The 20052-nt window shown below is 34.1% G+C and overlaps 1 protein-coding gene across 2 annotated transcripts in view; it reads right to left on the reverse strand.

Moving 5' to 3' along the window:
- galnt2 (UDP-N-acetyl-alpha-D-galactosamine:polypeptide N-acetylgalactosaminyltransferase 2) overlaps window positions 1-20052 on the reverse strand; it is a 103376-nt gene that overhangs the window by 43593 nt on the left and 39731 nt on the right. For both annotated transcript variants that reach the window (XM_051125674.1, XM_051125673.1), the window contains exon 2: window positions 6036-6123. In XM_051125674.1, the coding sequence (XP_050981631.1) occupies window positions 6036-6123 (88 nt within the window). The remainder of the gene's footprint in view (window positions 1-6035; window positions 6124-20052) is intronic.

The raw sequence follows: 20052 nt of genomic DNA on the forward strand, positions 1-20052 counted from the left end.
AAGCTAAACTCTTAAATATGGTCTATAAGTCTTAACCACTTAATTATACATTACACCACATTTCTTTTGTGTTCATCTCTATAAACATCTAGTATTATCATCATGTAAGCTTTTAGAAAGCTGAAACAAAATAGACAATTGCTCATATTATTATTATTATTATTATTATTATTATTATTATTATTGTTATTGTTATTATTATTGTTATTATTATTATTGTTATTATTATTATTATTATTATTATTATTATTATTATTATTATTATTATTATTATTATTATTATTATTATTACTACTACTACTACTACTACTACTACTACTACTACTACTACTACAATAACACCACAAATACTAATAGAACACAAACAATAATATGTTTTAAAAAGACATCCCAAGTCTATTAACATATTGCTCGAGACTTATTGATATAAAAATTGTAATTAAATTTTATTTGAAATACTATTTATGCACAATGTACATTTCTTAATGTTAAGCCTAAAATATGCTTTAATGACATTATTGATGAGGATTGTATGATCTCTAAATAATATCAGTCATTAAATGCAAAATATTTAAAGTGAATCTAAAGTATAAATCAAATATATTTGAGTATCTCTTTAGTTGGACTTCAGCACTACTTCCGCACAATTAAAGTGCATTAAATACAAAATTAGTTGTTCCAATTTAGCAGACTTTAAATATACCAGCTTAGTGTGCTAAAAGCACATCTGCAGTATTTTTGTTAAAGGAGAAGTTCACTTCCAGAAAAAAAAATGTAAAGATAATTTACTCAACCCCTTGTCATCCAAGATGTTTATGGCTTTCTTTCTTCAGTCGTAAAGAAATTGTTTTTTAAGGGAAACATTTCAGAATTTCTCTCTATATAAAGGACTTCTATGGTGCCCCCGAGTTTGACCTTCCAAAACGCAGTTTAAATGCAGCTTCAAAAAGCTCTAAATGATCCCAGCCAAGGAAGAAGGGTCTTATCTAGCAAAATGGTCAGTTATTTTGTAAAAAAAAAAAAAAATTAACAATTTATAAAAATTGTAAAAATGTACAGTTCTTTTTAATGTCAAATGTTCATCTTGTCTAGACCTGTGTGATTATGGTTCATGACAGTTTGGGTGGGCCATCGCTGGGTCAGTACTTGGGTCGGTACTTCTGCAGCAATATAACTGAAGATGATTTTGAAGATGGAGGAGAAAATGAGATGGGAGATTTTTGACCTACCCTAACTATCTTGAACCGGAATACACAGAGTTTACGCAGAGCTAGACAAGATGAGCATTTGAGGTTAAAAAGTATATAAATTGCCAATTTTTTAGAAAATAACCAAACATTTTGCTAAATAAGACCCTTCTTCCTCGGCTTGGATCAGTTTATAGCCCTTTGAAGCTGCATTTAAACTTCATTTTGAAAGTTCAAACTGATGGGCACCAATGAAGTTCACTATATGCAGAAAAATCCTGAAATGTTTTCCTCAAAAAAAAAAATTTCTTTATGACTGAAGAAAGAAAGACATGAACATGGATCACAAGGGGGTGAGTACATTATCTGTAAATGTTTGTTCTGGAATTGAACTTCTTTAAGTACATAATATGTAAATCTATTTGTAGTATACTTAGCATGAAATGTATTTTAAATATATTTTAGTATATTTATTTTTCACTAGGAATTACATTATTATACATTATTATTATTATTAATCTTCAGCACATTATAACATTATATACGTAGTAAGAAATACAAAGAAAACAGCATTTTTTTTAAATCCAAAAGTGGACAAAAAAAAAAAATTGTTACAGAGCGAACTTCAAGTTAGGGTACATTATGCAGACCTGAGGAAATTCAGTAAGGCCCACAATACAGTTTGAAATCAACAATGTAAGTTTGTTGAGAGTTTTTGTTATAGGACAAACAAATTACAGTAGAACAAATAAGAAATAATGCTACATACATTGTAAGTAATGAAATGTATAAAAACACTGCATATTCTTCGCTGCGTAAATTTAATATATATTCCTCTTATTAAAAAGTTACAAAAGTGATTTAGTCAAGAGCAGTGAGAGATTTTCGCTCTTTTATATTTAATATTCACCTACGCAAAGCATTCTAGGACCTGAAAACCCCAAACAACCGAAAATGATTCATCGTTATCCCAGCGCAAACAAATTAAAGTAAACTTCTATTTAACTAATTCAGTCACGTTTTCGTGACACGTAGCACAGCAACATTATGTGACTGTGTAACCTCGATAGAGACAATAGTCCAAAATCTTTACCGGCTGACAAATTTCTACCAGTTAATCATGCCTACCGGTATATCGTCCACCCTTATGTATACCCTTGTCTTTTTAACTAGTCAACACATCCCAAAGGTTCCAAGCCAGAATCCTTAAGATGGAATCAAATACCCTGAAGTGCAATAACCGGTGATCATTTGTCAACATTATAAAACCCAAAATGTCCCTGAAAGGTATTAAAGGGGACCGGTGCTCAATCCTGCCAACTAATCGTGTTGAACATGCAAAGGCAGCATAAAAGATTAATTCAAGCAGATGAAGAGTCTCTGTTCAAGCCATTTGGGAGAATTCAAAAGTTCAACTTTCATCAGCAAAAAACACTGGCACTTCACTATTGCACAGCACACTACAATCGGGTGCTTTTTTTGTTTTTAATAAAAAGTAAGAGTCAGGTAAACCAAAATGCATAGACGTCAATGGACCAACGTTACCCTCTGTGATCTAGGATGCACAAGTTAACGAAAGCTCAGGTTAATTATCCTGAACTGCAATGCACCAAGTATACTGATCCACCAAAAGGTGACAGTCACATTTATTACAGCCCCCTCACACAATTTAAAAATTCACCTTTTGCGACAGCTGGAACAGAACGATTAGAAAAAGGTCATCTCAATAGCTCAGGCCTGTAATTTAGGTCAAAAGATGCCCAAAGAAAGCTAGAGTAGAGAATCAAAGTCTGGCATCTCCAATACAACGTACAACACTGCTGAAAGCTCAGTGAGAACAGCCAGAAAAAACACAAACTCTCCTTGTGCGAGGTCGATAGCTCGTCCCACGGCAGAGGACTGTAGGTGCTGTCATCAGACTAATTAGCTGCTCAGAGGAGAACAGAGCGTCTCAGCTGCGACCTCCACACTTCACTTGACACTGCAAGATTCTAGACAAAGTGCTCTCCGACATGCAGCATGCACACATAGCCAGGGCACAGAAAGAAGAGTGTGAACATCACCACTTTCCAGGCCAAAACACTGCACGGTAACGTGATCTATTCCCCAATCCTACACAGTGTGAACACATACTTCATGCTTGATTGCAAAATTTAAATTTAAATTTAATATTACAAAATATTCTAGAGGACTGTAAATGTTTTCTCTTCAAGACTTACTTGACGCAGTTGGTGCACCAAACAAGTTATCTAAATAAATGTTTAAACATGAGTTTAAAAAAAAAAAAAAAAAAAAAAAAAAAAAAAAAAACATTTTGTAAATATTGAGGGTCTTTTGTGTCTAGAAGTTAAGTATATCCACAGGTGTTCCCCAAGGATCTATTCTGGGTCCACTGCTTTTCATGTTGTATATAAATGTTCTTATATTCATCTGTCCAACACAAATATTCAAACATATGCAAACGACACTTATTTACACTACCAATCAAAAGTTTTTGAACCGTAAGATTTTTAATGTTTTTTTTTTTTTTTTTTAAAGGAGTCTTCTGCTCAACAAGCCTGGATTTATTTGATCCAAAAGTACAGCAAAAACAGTACAATTTTGATATATTTTTACTATTTAAAATAAATGTTTTCTATTTGAATTCATTTTAAAATGTAATTTATTCCTGTGATTAAAGCTACATTTTTTAGCATCTTTACTCCAGTCTTCAGTGTCATGTGAGTGGAGTGATGATGCTAAATGTTCAGCTTTGAAATCACAGGAATAAATTACATTTTAAAATATATTCAAATATTTGCTGTACTTTTCTGTTTTTCCTGGATCAAATAAATGCAGGCTTGGTGAGCAGAAGAGACTTATTTATAAAAAAACACATTACAAATCTTACTGTTCATAAACTTTTGACTGGTAGTGCATTTACATGGAAGCAGTGTCAGAAAAAATAGCTTGCTAGAACAATGCTGTTACATTTAACCTGACATATTCAGGTTTTTAGGTTCTCAGCTGCAAATCTCAACTCATTTTTTTCCCACTAAATTTAAATAAATATACAGTGCACAGCATAAATGAGTAAACCCCCTTTGAATAAATATAAAAGATGCATTTTCTTAATGATCACTAATATAATTCAGAGAAAGATGGCAAAAATGAAATGTATTAAACATATACTTAATAAAAACAACAAAATACATGCCAATATTTTCTGAAAGATAAGTAAATAAGCCAATTTTGTTTAAATGGAGACCTGATTATTTCAGGAGCCTTGTCACAACATTGTTTTTGAATGTCGGTGGTACTTTTCACACTTAAAACAATAATTTTGTATTCCTTTTTGCATTGTCCTCTTTTAAGCTGAGAAATAAGTCACCTGGCAGTTCTCTCCCATGTGGTTTCATTGTTGACAGCATTAAGTCTGGGTATGATTCAGTGGGCTATATAACACTTTTAAGTGCCAGGAAATTACTTTAAAAGTTTTGGCTTAATATACTTACCTGCCTTAAACCTACTTTTTTTTTTTTAGTTTTATTTAGTAACTTTCAGGGTGGTGTGCTCGTTTTTGCAACACAAAATTTTCATCACTTTGATAAGAAAATCTTATTTTGCTGAAAAATTTTGACATTCTTCTTTGGTAATAGATCAAGCAGGCTTATTGGAACATTATCCCCAACGAACCCTAACACGTTATCTAAGTAAAGAGTAATTGCTTAATTTGTTAAGTTTTAGAGGGGACTATAATATTCTTTTTTAGAAGGATCAGAAATTGAGATGTTTAGCAGAATGACCAAGCTGCTCTTTTACGCAGTGTGTGTGTGTACTCTGTCTCAAAAGGAATTCCTTTTTTTTTTTTCTTACAGTGCCTCTGAATCATGGACTGAACCGATCATTTAGCTTAGTGATTCAGCTCAGATGACTCAGTCACTCTCTGAACTACAGGTTATTACTTGGAAATTACCTGAGAACAAAAATGCTAATTAGATAGTTAGTTATATACCAAGTTATGTCCGTTTTCCTTTGAAAGGATGAGGTAAGAATAAATAAATAAAAGGAAGAACATGAGGGTGAGCAGATGGCAATTTTAGACACACTATCACTTTAAATCTGTTCTCTTAATTATTACAGATGAAATCAGGTACTCCTGGGTTACTATTCTGCTTCGTGGAAATCTTCTGGGTGACCTAAATTACAAGAGTAACACAAGAAGACAAGAAACTACTGATGATTCCCTGAAACAGTGCCTGGGAGAAAAACAACAGACAGGAAACATATTGTATGGCATGCACCGAAACCGAAACATGAATATAATCTGATGTTTATGACAAATTTAATAGAACAGCTCTCTGTGGACCTCAGTTCCACAGCGATTGCATGACATAGAAACTAATGAGCTAAATAAGTAATGCATTCACAACCTTACTACAATACTGCTTTTAAATGCAGGAAGTCTATAAAAAGCATACGTTAATATCTAAGGCTTAATGTGGTTGAGCAGCCCAGTTCGGCTGGATCACAAAGGAGTACATTTCCAAAAGGGAACAAAGAGTGAAGATGCTGAGTTCTTATCTACAGGCCAGTCATAAAGACACTCTCATGCATTTTAGGTGCCCTCAAGAGAGATTTTCCACACCTAATTTGGAAAACACCTTTAGGTTAAGTTCTGTTTACGGGAGGAGAAAAACGAATGCCCTGTTTTGTACAAGCTGTTCATTAAAGTTCATCTTTGAGCATTTCCCTGAGAAGAAACGCTTCATTATTCATCTGGTACAGAAAAAAGAAACTTGAATTATGAGAGCGGGCTAATCCTGACATGAGCTGATTATGCACATGGGTTGTCAGGTTGGCTCTTACCTGGAGGAAGGGTCTCTAGGCTGTGGGCTTTGTCATCTGCATTGAGGTGTGATTGAATTCTCTTTGAATGAATGCCACTCCAGTCATCCTGCCGAAGAGAGGAACAGATCATGAGCATAAAGGCATACTGCACAGGTTAAAATAATAATTAAACAACAAATTAAAGAGTAACTGGTAACGAGCGAGCGGTTACAGCTGTTTTAAGTCAGCGGTGATGCATTATACTGCCTTCAGAGTGCTCTGATCTGACATTTTTCTTCATGCTAATTCCACGAGGACAGAAGATGATATTTTGTGCCAAATTAGTCCAAACCCAAAAACTTCAAATCTAATTTATTCTACATTGAATAAAGTCCAATTTTAATAATAAAAAAAAAGTTCATTTCAGTCTAGTTGCTGTAGTAACCACAGATCTAATGACCGGGAGCTTGTGCTGCGTTGCATCTTTATTCTCCTGGTTCTCATATCCACACGTTCTTTTTTAATGGGATTTTTAGCAGCAAACAATCAACCGAGGTGAAACCAAACAACTCAACAATTATTTTACAAACAAATAACAGCAATGCTTTTAAAAGAACAAGCTAGATGCCAAATACAGATGATAATGATAGACACAACGCTTTAACAAAGAAATTAAATGATAGAAATTGTTTTATATGATCACATTTCTCATTAAGATTAATTAATATTCACTAGAATAGGGAAGTCAAAAATTAATACTAAAAAGTAAAACACACTCTAAACAAAGTCTTTTCACGGTTTTATTAGTACCAAACACTAACTACAACAATTTAGTGCACAAATGCTGTCACAACATTCAAACAAGATGAACGAAAACAACCATGTTTGCCTATTATGGAAATTACAGTAATCTCTGTGACGAGGAGCAAACCTGAGGCCCTGTTTTGTGCAAGCTGTTCATTAAAGTCCATTTTGTGTGCTTTTTGATTATTTTTCCTTGAGCATGCACGTCTTTTAGACTAGTCTATAATCTGTAGACACAAAGTTATTATCATTCTATGCCTCCACCATATTTTATTATTAGCAGCATGTAACCAAAAGAGTCTGAACATGGAGGAATGGAGGAATAACATTATAAATGGCATATATTACACAAACCATATTAATTTAAAAACAAAACAAAAACAGCATACAATGGTTAAGCAACGTACACAGCGTCATTAATTGAGGGGAGATCACTGTTAACTGCAATACACTTCTGACTAATGGTTGAAAAACTCTGATAACATTCGTTAACTGGACAAATAATCCGACTATAAGCGTTCATTAACAGACGCCAGAGACACTGAAGACGTATGCAAAGAAAATACTACAGCAGGCAGATCAGGCTCACCATTTATGACGCACAAAATTTAGGAAGACAATTCTAAATACTGAATTAGGAGTGGGGGTTTATATGAATGCATTTTTGAGGGGAACTGTCTTCAGAAAATTTTAGATGGTGTTTTCTTTTCTTCTTACCTCAGTATAATGCATACTTATGTAGCATTTAAACGCAGCGCTGCTTTGTTTACAGCAGTAACGTTAACCAAGAAAAAGCTGTACCTACACTCTCATTCATTAGATAAACCTTTATATCAGCCCGTTTGCTTTTTGATTCATTCAAACTCAAACGTAGTGGTTCTGCAAACGTGTCATGCATTCTGATTAATATAGAGGGTTTTCACGACGATCAATCGCCATGTTGGCGGCACTGACTGTAAACAATGCCACTGAACCAAACGAAACTCGCATATTTTGCTGATTATTGCTGCTGAAAATGGTGAATTATTGTCATGTTTTGGGCTGTACTAACCAGTCGGACTGGGAAAAAACATTTGGAGTACTATAGACTAAACAAAAGTTTTGACAAATCAAGGAGAAGAATGCAAAAAACTGAGGAACAAAAGATGTTTGTGGTTGGCCAAACTGAACCAGGATTTCCAGGGCAACAATCTTGACAACATTTGTGTTTGTTCTTATTATTTCTGGACAGGTAGGTGAAATACTAGGCTAATATCTTACTTAGTACGCATCTTTACTACCTATTAACTTTAGTTTGTCAAATATTGTGCCCTTTTCTGCTTACTAAGTCCTTCTCTATGAGACTTAGCAGCTTCCACATGCACATCTAGGTAACTGACCAAATCGTGACATGTGCAAACCCTCTATAAAGGCACAATCAGGAAAAAAATAAAAAATAATGTGATTAACCATCAAATGATAAGAACAAATTTTTGGTCATCATGTTCATTACCGTATTTTATTGCTACAACATCTACACTGGCATCAAGAATCAGGAAACTCCACTGGTACTGGTACCAACTAATGAAAATTTGGTATTATGGAAACCAAACAGACCATGAACGCAAGAAGAAACCCTGGGCAGACTTTATTCCCACAAATCCAGGGCATACCACTGCCATGAGCCAACAGAAAGCTAGTGAAGATTACCCAATCTACAGAAGGCTTTGGCATCAACAAAACAGTCAGATCATTTCAGCTCCCTTGACAACAAATGTCGGAAAATACGAGTGTTCTGTCAATCGTGTCAAGGCCAAGCCCAGAAGTAACAAACAACCACACAACAAAACAGAGAGCTAGTAATAATTCACACCCGACCCTCTGCCAAGGTTAGCAGTAAATAAATGTGCATTCTGGACAGGCAGGGCAGATTAGGCTTGCGGAGCCACTTCCAAAACCCACTTGGACCAGCGTCTGGTCCACAAGCCCAAGAAAACATGACTTTGAGGATCAAAACCATAAATGTTCCACTGTTTAAAAAAAAAAAAAGATCACTTATGACTAATTTATACACAACTTAATAATTAAGTGTTAGTGCCTCAAATGAACATGTCAGTATTGAGCAACTAAGAGTCCTCAAAAGGACCTCATAAAAACAACTATTCAATGTCAAATTTGTTAGAGCCACTGACATGGATCAATGACTTTAATATAAACAAAGCAATGCTAGAATTCCCAATGCTATAATAACTCAAATCATCACAACGCCTTTGCTAAATATTCAAGCAAAGCCAGAGCTTTCACTGACCCAGATTGTGATTCATGTTAGGGAATTCTGGCTCTTGGGTCAGCAGGGCAAGGGAGCAGGTGTGAGAGAGTGCTGAGAACAGAGGAACGGACCGCCAAGCTTCACGGAGCTTCCCCTCAGCAGCTGGTCTTCTTCTACAGCTCATGACCCATTACGAATGATTGGCAATGACATGCCAGATATCCACATTCAGTGCTCACAACACATGAAATTTGTTATCCATGTCCATTCATTATTTCATGTTATGAGGGGTTCAATCTTGCCAATATAATTTTTCCGGCTAAATATTTAAGGCATAGATCCCATGATTTCTAAAATAACAACTATAAAATCATTTTTAAATGGTCTTGACCCGTAAGTATTACAAATCACACAGGTTTTTTGCTAATATTCAATCAATTGTAGTAAACATTATTTTAATTATGTCTGTGAAAACTGGTTCACACAATCTTCAACCTATTATAATGAAAGAACATTCCCTGAAATTGTTACACCTGAAGTAACATCAACAGAAGTTGTCAAGTTTTTCCATTTTTTCTATTGTTTACAAATACTAAAGATAAACCATTCAGTGTTACCCAAGTTACTGTAAGAATAAAGAACATTTGACTGACCATTTACCTGTATGAGGAAAAATAAGTATATCAATAACTATAAATTAAAAATAAACTGGTTGACATTAATTTAAGATCAATCTGCAACCATATTCCTTAAGTCACACACACATATACACACATATACACACACACACAACCTGTTAAAAATTTTTTAACAGTAAGATTTTTTAAATGTTTTTTAAAAAAGTCTCTTCTGCTCACAAAGCATGCATTTATTTGATCCAAAGTACAGCAAAAACAGTACAATTGTGAAGTGTTTTACTATTTTTTTTTATTTAAAATATTTTTTTTAATTTAAAATAACCATTTTCTATTTGAAAATATTTAAAAATGTAATTTATTCCTGTGATTTGAAAGCTGAATTTTTAGCATCATTACTCCAGTCACATGATCCTTCAAAAATCATTCTAATATTCGAATTTGCTGCTCAAAAAACATTTATTATTATTATTATTATTATTATTATTATTGTTGAAAACAGCTGAGTAGAATTTTTTCAGGTTTCTTTAATGCATAGAAAGTTCAGAAGAACTGCATTTATCTGAAACAGAAATCTTTTGTAACATTATAAATGTTTTTATCCTCACTTTTGATCAATTTAAAGCATCCTTGCTAAATAAAAAGTATTAATTTCTATAATTTCTTTCCCAATAAATGAAAAAATCTGAGCTTTGGAATGGTATAGTGGTACAAAAGATTTTTTTTTTTTTAAATTTCAAATAAATGCTGATCTTTGGATCTTTCTATTCAAAGAATCCTGAAATATTTACTCAGCTGTTTTAAATATTGATAATAATAATAATAATATTGATAATAATAATAAAATAAATGTTTCTTAAACAGCAAATCAGTTAGAATTTCTGAAGGATCACGTGACACTAATGATACTGAAAATTCAGCTTTGATCACAGAAATAACATTTTACATTTTGAAATATATCCAAAAAGAAAGCAATTATTTTAAGTTGTACAAATATTTCACAATATTACTGTTTTTGCTGTATTTTGGATCAAATAAATGCAGGCATGATGAGCAGAAGAGAAATCTTGTTCAAAAACTTTTGACTGGTAGTGCATAGAAATTTTATTTTCTTTAATGATATTTAAAACACTAGAGAACTTTTTGTAACTATTGCAAAAATCAAAAACTAAATAAAACGCCTCTAAATATTTCAAATCAACATTTTCTAAAGCACCGTCATTTTACAGATTAAAAAAAAAAATAAAAAAATAAAACATAAAATAAAATAAAAATATTCATAAAAATCATGCATCCTTGAAATGTGAGAACCTATAAATGAAAAGTGCCACTTCAGAGCTGTGAAACTGTCGAAAGAAGATGCTTCTTAAGCTCTTAAAGTTTCTTCAGTCAATTCACTGCTTGCCATATTTAAGCACCAATCTGCTATGACGACAAGGTCACTGCTATAAAGTAAATTCAAGAACAAGAAGCATCATCAATCATTAAAGCCTTATTAAAATACTTTAGGTAGAAATGCATAGAGGATGGCATCTCGGTGAGCAACGTCTTTTACGCAAGCGACCGTTGTCATCGTCAGCTGCCAGGAACGTGTAGAAGATGCAATTCACCTCAGCGCAAAATAAAAGGACTATTTTATCCCTTCATTACTGTGTGCTACAGGGTGGAACAAATGAGTTTCCACAGTGCTGTGCTACAACAGGAGCAGGGCACACTCTCGCAATCCATGGTTGGGTGTCAAAACAAATCAAAAACATTTTTCATCACAGCTCAATGCGCAACGTCATACGTTTTGACAAACCCATATGTGAGGGCTAAATATTCAACGTGGTAAAAACTGCTACGACCACAAATATCGCTTGACACTTCCTAAAATAATCTTGTTAAGTATATTCTATGCTGTCAAGCTATAAAGAGTGAAGCAATTAACAGACATCTTTTCATTTCCATCAAAATGTAATATATTTAGCAAGGGAATTGGTGCATTACTTATTGACAGCACAGGTGAGGACAGATTTAATGCACTACATTCTAGCATAATGCTCCAAGCTGTTCTTCCAAATTCTATATTCAGCCATGCCCAGCTTGGTTTTCTCTGCATGTTTGTACAGAATGAGATGACATCATGTACACTCTTAAAAATATTTTTTCTTTTACTGGAATCTATGGTTCCACGAAGGACATTTAACATCAATAGAACTTTATGGTAGGAAAAGAAAAAGGCTCTTTATATTAATTTCAAACAAAGTTGTTGTTTTTTTGAGAAACCCAAAATGGTTCTTCTACTGTATGAGTGTGAAATCCCCTTTTAATGTTTAGGAGCACAGCCACATTTATTCACACAAAAAAAAATAAATTCTGTCATCATTTATTTACCCTCATGTCATTTTAAATTTTTCTGAAGAAAATCCTGGCAGTTTTCAATATCTGGATGAAGACTGGGGATGTCAAGCTCCAAAAATGACAAAAACACACCACAAAAGCATAAAAGCCACATATCAAAACCGTAAAATAGCCTGTATTATGTATTATGAATGAACAAACCTTAAATTATTATTCACTGACGATCTTTACATTTGGCATACAGTAGCACAGTCAAATTCAGTATCAATTCATTTCTGAAGTTTAGCTCAACCTAAATATTCAACTAAAATTTCAGTCATTCCACACTAGGGCTGTGCCAATCGACGATAGTCAGAGTGTCTTTCGGGTGGAAAGCATGCAATCTGTAATTGCGTGCAGTTGCTGACGTTCGGGAAAGCTTGCAATTGCTTACAAGCGACAGGCTGCGACAAAAGCGACACGATCCCATTCGTTTCAACTGAGAGCTGGCGATTTCCGGCGACATGAGCGACAGCGAGCTACAGCAACTGTTGGCGACCGGATGGGGCGTGTCCAGCGACGCCACAAAGTTCAGAATCCCTCAACTTTATGCAAATGAAGAGCGACTTTCGGGAGCGACAGCCAATAGGAAAGAAGACGGTAGAGCTCATGTGATTTTTCTCCTCACAGCCGTAGATAAACATACGCAATGGAAAAATATAGGCTCTGCTTCTCATTCGTTCTTGTTTGTACGTACAGATTTAATTTATATTTATATTATATTTAGTGTTTTGCCTCCAAAATGTTCGAATTTAGCGGCAAGAAACCTGATTCGTTGTCAAGGCAACCAGCAGTGAGAACGCCCACTAGCAACCTTGTCGCCAACCCCTGGCAACATGCAGCGACAGAAGTATATAATAATATATTATATAAATGTTCTTTGCTCGTTTTCTGTAGCTGCTTTTAGAATAACTAAGGAAATGTAAGCATTAGTAACCTACAATGTTTCTATTAAACTGTTATCATGTTAAACAAATTAAGTCATTGAAAACATTAGGCTGCTTTTAGCCCTAAGCTGGTGTTGGTTCATTTGACGGCAATGAAACTAAGTAAGTAAATAATTAAATTAGCACGATAATATCGTGTATCAGAGATCTCACAGGCTGACGGTAGGACGATATGAAAATTGAGCATATCGCCCAACACTATTTCACACACAATTACCATATTGCTTCAAAAACTTGGAATACAGCACTACGTCTAAAGTGCTTTGACATGAGGCTGTGTAAAATGAATGAAAATGTTCATTTTAGGGTACACTGGTGCCCTTTAAAAATTAACAAAGGGAAAAATGAAAACTAGAAGTGAATTTGCCTTATAAAGCAGGCTCTGTAATGGACAGACGAAGGTAAATATTTGTAATGGTAGTACTGAAAAATCCAAGCACATCTGACCACTTCAGCCATCCAACAGCTCCAGACCTAAACTGTTGTTTTTGTGTCAAAGGGGTTTGCTCTGTGTTTTTCTGTCCAGCTGTGCTATTCCATCATGTGTATGAGTGTGTATGACTTGCGTTAGACTGCCAGTTACCACCTGACACAGCAACTCCCCGTAGATGGAAAAACTCTAGGCAGGTTCTGCCTCACCTGCTGGTAACGGAGACAATTATTGAACCCAGTCACACCCAGAAATCAGCAGTCATGCTGTGTACTGGGGAATGAAATGAGTCACGGTCTGGCCTCTGACTCCAAGCAGGTGAAACAGAGCTTAATTAAAGATTCAATTTGATCAGTGATGGGAAACCTTCATCAAAGAGTTGACAGTTGAATTAAATTTATTCTAAGAGTGTTTTTATGTCCACACAGTTCTCCAAAGTTCTGAAATGTACATGGGCTATTCTACAGAACTGATGCACAACTGCGATACAACAACCAAAAAACACATTTGAATATTTAAATCTTAGATGTTTATTAGAATCCTTCTATTATCTATTGAAACCCACAGTAATATTTAAAATATCAGTAAGCTTAATATATATAAAATTATTAATTGATGGGGTACTTTCAATTGGGTGGTGGCTGTCCCGAATCCTAATCCCTAAATTTCAACTTACGAAAATTGAAATAATTTTTGTATTTTATTCATTGTTGTTTTTAAAAGTATTTTTCTGATTCTTTTAAAAAGTTAAAAAAAAAAGAAAAAAAAAAAAGTATATTTTCTTTGCAAATTATGAAACTTCAGTCCATTGGCTGAGACTGATTTTAGTGACGCCTACATTTATGATCAGGAAATATTCCTGTGTCCATCTCTCTCACAGCTACATGAGTAGATAGGCCCCATCATTTTGAAGTAAATGTTCATAACTTTAAAGAATGTCAACTACTTACTGGACACCATTTTTCTGAAATTCAACACGCTTTTTAGTGTTATCCCATAAAATTGTTATTACCGAAACGTCACGACCAAAAAGTCATCATTGTTTTGGTACTGACAAAAGGGAACACATAATCCTCATATTTGGGGGAAATAAACAAAAAAAAGTTAAAAAAAGTTTAAAGTTAAAATTCTGTAATGTGATGTGTTTGTTACCAAAGCATTACCGTTACTACCGAAAATGTACAGTCACTACCGAAGCATGGGATGTTTTGTCAAAAATAAAGTACATTGAATTGTCAGAGAAGATGTTATGATAGTTTTTGGTTCAATGTATATTCAAACTAATGAACCCTTAAGTTTGAAATCAGTATGATCATCTTTTTGCCTTTTACAAAGAAAAATTGGATTCAAAATACAACAAATCTCATAAATTACACTTGAAATATTTTTAAAATCTCACTGTTATCGATTTACCTCCGAGAATAAAATTTAATTAAACAGCAAAAAAAAATTAAAAAATACAATGTAGATGTAAGCAAAATCTTAACAGGTCAATATAACCATTCTAATTAAACTATACATTACTGTGTTTCATTAGTGACAAATTTGGGTAAAGGACAAATATTCCAAAATTTTCTGAAAATACAATACGAGAATTAACTGCACAATTACTAGAAATGTGTACCTTGGATATTATACAATTTGCATACAAACACATTTTTTGGAAAAATAATTTTTTCCAACTCTGACTTCAGACCAGAATGGCCCATATAAATGGAAAAAAAATTAATAAAGACTAAAAATTAGGACGGGTTTCATAAGTTGTCCACCATTGCAGAACATTGCTTTTTACATTATTAATAAGCTGTGTTTTAAAATTGTCAGCCTGCAAAATTAACCAAATTGAAAGCTGATTTATTTCCATGACATAAAAAGATTATTAGATTAAATCCATATTATAAACAGAATCGAAATAACTTTGTACAGAAAAATTAATAAACGAAAGTGTTACATTGGACAATTTGGAAAATTGGGCTAGCTTTAATTATTTTAACACAATTCTATCATACAAAATAACCGAATCCAGTACACATCATCTAAATGCATTTGTGTTGTTTTGTGGTATATGCCAAGTCTGCTTCATTTCGACAAACTGCAGAACCAGAAGCAGAATCCTATGTTATACAAGTACTTCTTATTTATTTTCTCCATATATGTATTCCAGATGCAAAGTTCAAATCACAATCAATCAAAATATTGTCAGGGGAAAAAGCACAGAACTGACTGCTTAATGTCTTCACTACCCATCACAAAGCATCACAAATTTAATTCTCATTTTTAATATACTGTACTTAAGAATCCTGCGGTGCCCCAAGAACTGAATCATCAAATCAGCAGCGTACCCTCCCATCATTACTATTTTATATTTAATTTAACTTAATGCAATAAAATCTTTGAGCCAATGACAATGAAACCAGAGGTGAATTACAGAGACACACATAAACGCAGAGGGCCAGTTAATATATTTATATCTGTAAATGAAAAGCTACATTTTCAGCATCCAGTATAGTCTTCAGTGTCACATGATCCTTCAGAAATCATTCTATTAGGCGAATTTAAAGAATTTCATGATGAATGTTGTAAACCATTTCATATTTTCTGTGGAAACCATGATAGATTCTTTTTCTTTGATAACAGAAGGTTCAAAAGAACAGCATTTTTTTAATATATATTATTGAATGGCCTACCGATCCCTAACCTGAAGGTTTGCTATTAAATATCAGACCACACAAGCACTCTGGCTCCAACATATCTGGTACCTAAGGTATGTTATTGTACCTTAAAACACAAACTACGTCAATGACTCTTCAATGACTCAGTAAATTACACCACTCCTTTATGAAGCATGCATGTCTCGTCAATTTCTAACCAAATGTTTCTTTTATCCTTAGATGGGCCTATAAAGAAGACCAGAAGCTGTTCCTTATGCTCCATGACTCTTTTGAAGCTCTTATTGTTTATACAAGATTTTTCCATTGTGCTAATGTTGTAGTGTTATAAATGCATTAAGCATAATGATGAAAGCACTGGTCCCATGTTTGTACACTACTCTAACTCGGCTAATTATGTAACGTTTGTACTAGCTCCTAAAAACCTCTCAATTTTTTATCTTAAAAACCATCAAAGAACTCAAAGCATTTTGGATATTGCTACTACGCAAGATAATTATAGTTCAGCAGATGTCTGTTAATGACTAAGGCTCAGTGACGGAGCTTTGCATCATGCCAAAACAGACAGTGATGGGGCGTATGATGGAGGTCGAACAAGAACAAACAGACTTCTTTTCTCTCCTTTTCAGGTAATAAAGCTTGGGCTGCTTTGTCTATGTAGACTGTAACGTTTTTATCATCTGTATGCTAGATCTTTGGATCTGAATTTGAAACTCTACCTCCCAAATTTGCATCTTTGGCATGAGTCACACTTTTATGTTAGCTAAAGCCAAACCCACTCTTTGCATGCTGGCTGAAAAGTTGGCTGGGAGCTCTATTGATTACATTGTGCTGGATTTACAACATTAGACTAGGTGTGGTAAACCTAAAGACAATAAAACAAAGAGTCCTAAGAACGCAGTTCAACTCCACCTTACACTTTGAAATATGCAAAAACACATTATAAGATGATATATAGCTGGAACAATTGCAACTGAAACAGTTGAGCGTGTGCTGAAAGCGTCAGTCAACAACTGCTCTCTGCTAGAGGAAAAAGAGAAAATAGATTTACAGTTGTTAACAGCAAGGATATGGGAGGAAAAATACACATTTTTATGTTTACGTCAATGACATGATGCATTAGTAAAAAAATATTAAAAATGTAAATCATACATTGAATAACTTTTTTTTTTAATGGTAACACTACAATAAGGTGTCATTTGTTAACATTAGTTAATGTATTAACTAACATGAACGAACAATGAAAAATACATTACACTATTTATTAATCTTTGTTAATGTAAGTTAATAAAAATACTTAAGTCCATTGTTTGTTCTTGTTAGTTCACAGTGCATTAACTAATGTTAACAAACACAACTTGTTCATTGTTGTTGTATTGTTCATTCTTAGTTCATGTTAACTAATGTAGTTAACTAATGAACTTTATTGTAACGTTTTACTTTTTATTTTTTTTTAATTTATGCTCATTGTGCTTTTTTTGTGGTGGGGGGGGGCATAAAGTAAAAACTGTATCATTTTCTAGGAGAAAAAAGAATTAAAGAGATTGTTAAAATATTTTAGTATTATTTATTTATTTAAAAAAAAAAAACATGCTGCAAAAACTGCTTTTAATGAAAAAGCAAGGTTAGTTCAGGCTTCTGTTATGTTATGACTTCCAAAAATAATAATAAATATTAATTTATATACTGTATTTTTTATTTTTTTATTTATTAGGGCTGTCAAACAATTAATTGCATGCAGTGTTGGGTTATTTAATCTAAAAAGTAATTAATTACTAGTTACTAATTACTAATTACTAATTACATCTCCAACAATGTAGCTTGATTACCATACAAATTACTCTCTCCAAAAAGTAATTACCTATTACTAATTACTTTCTAAATCCTATATTACAGTTAATGAATGATACAAAGACAGACAGACAGACAACAGTTCTTTTAATTCTTATAAACAGATAACTACATAAATTCTTCTGGTCACACTTAATAGTAATAGTAATATTAATGCTAATAACCAACTAGTAATAGTGAGAATTGGACACTAAAGTGTTACCAATATTCTTATTAACTCACCAAGGCATTTAAAGTGAGAAGGGTACATAAAAAGCATGTATTTTAGGGTTAGACTTCAACTTTTGATGTTAAATCCACTATTGTATTGCATTGTATATAAATGTTCTACAGTCTATACACAGTATTATGTTCAATTACATGAGAACTAATTAAATTACAGAAAAAAATATGAGTAATCTTTACCTTAGGGGAAATGACAGTAACTCATTACTAGTACACTGTTTGATACACCACATGACGTTTGTTAATTTTAATGTTTCTTGAAAAAGTATTCAAAACCATTTAAAACCAACATTTCTAACTTGTTTTAAACTACATTTTTCTTTATCATAGACACTCAGGTGTCACTGACCTTTATGTCTCTCTCTATTCAACTTCTGGTTTTGAGCAAGCTCCAAATAATTGCAGTTTCAGGTTCATTTCACTCCGATCATATCCATTTCTTGGAAGGGGAGGGGGTCTATATGTATACTAATAAAAGCATCTACGCTTGCTTCGCTCACTACTTTACTAGTTGGTTGTTGGATGACCCCATCCTTAATTAACAGGATATGTGAGCTACAGCTCACACGTTAAGCAGAGGTAAATGACCTTGCATTCTTGCTGCTTGGTAACACTGACGGAATGAGGAAAAACCATTAGCATGCTGCCCAGGGCTGGTATAACTAATGAAGAGCACCTGGCCAGAGCACAGAGGCTTTGAAAAGCCAAAACCTCTGTTCTCCCACCCACAGACAGCACGCTAATCAAGCCCAGCATCACAGAATTACTGCAATTACCTGCCAAGAGATCAACCACGGCACCCTGCGTGCGCTGACAGCCCATGGCCACAGCCTCATTCCCATCATCCCACGGTAGGAGAGCCGCTCAGAACCTGTGAGTTGATTTGACCAAGACCTGTCAGGTTAGTGTGGCTGAATGAACACTAATTTCTCCACACACAGAGCCTCCAAGAACACAAGACCCCAATTAACTAGCTAAAATGCCAGTGCTGATGAGGATTTGCACAGAGAAATCCAGACAACTCTGTTTGCTTAAGATTCAGAGCTGCTCTGTTTGCAGACCGTGAAGTGAAATGGAAGTGCTGAACGGGGAGTGTATCGTCGAATCTTACTCAAAGAGAAAATCCCCTCACCGGTGAAACAATTAAGTGTCCATCCGGAATCCTTACCGACTCGAGCCAGAATATGATAAGACTTGGAGCATTAAATTATTCAAAGTTTCATGCATGCTGGGGCAAGCCAATAAAGACGTGGCCGCTAACACAAACGCGACCGGTTTAACAATAAGGATCCTGAAGTGGTCAATTGAAGAGAACAAAAAACAATTAATATATTTATAACGCGATTAAATAACACGATTAAAATATTTTAACGCAGTTAACGCACTAGCCCCGTCCCCAGACTTGTATGTCATCTTGTATATTATATATAGGGCTGTTCGATTCCAAAAATTTTGGAATCGAGTCCGATTCCTGATTCTGGAATCGAAGAATTCCAAGAATCGATTCCTCACTGTTGTTTTCGATTATTAACAAACTGTACACTGAAACAAAATAACCAGAATTAGCACTGGCTGATAAAAAGGTTAAAAAAATAGCATTTCATTTAAGTTGGAAATAGGATCAAGACCCTCGATCACGTCATGATCTATTCTGTCGTGCGGCGCTCAAAACTGTGGACAATATAAGGCCGTTTCACCGTAAAATAACTTCTGAATCATTTTTTGAACTGGCTCATTAAAACGATCTATCCGAAAGAATGTTTTCGTGGAAACGAATCAGATTTATAATCACTATTAGCGAGCAAGGGTGCATCCTTAAACTCAAACGAGCTCAGTGCCGACTCTTTTCATTCTGTTTATTTTCG

Source organism: Labeo rohita, chromosome 13, assembly GCF_022985175.1.
Source record: "Labeo rohita strain BAU-BD-2019 chromosome 13, IGBB_LRoh.1.0, whole genome shotgun sequence".
NCBI lineage: Eukaryota > Metazoa > Chordata > Actinopteri > Cypriniformes > Cyprinidae > Labeo > Labeo rohita.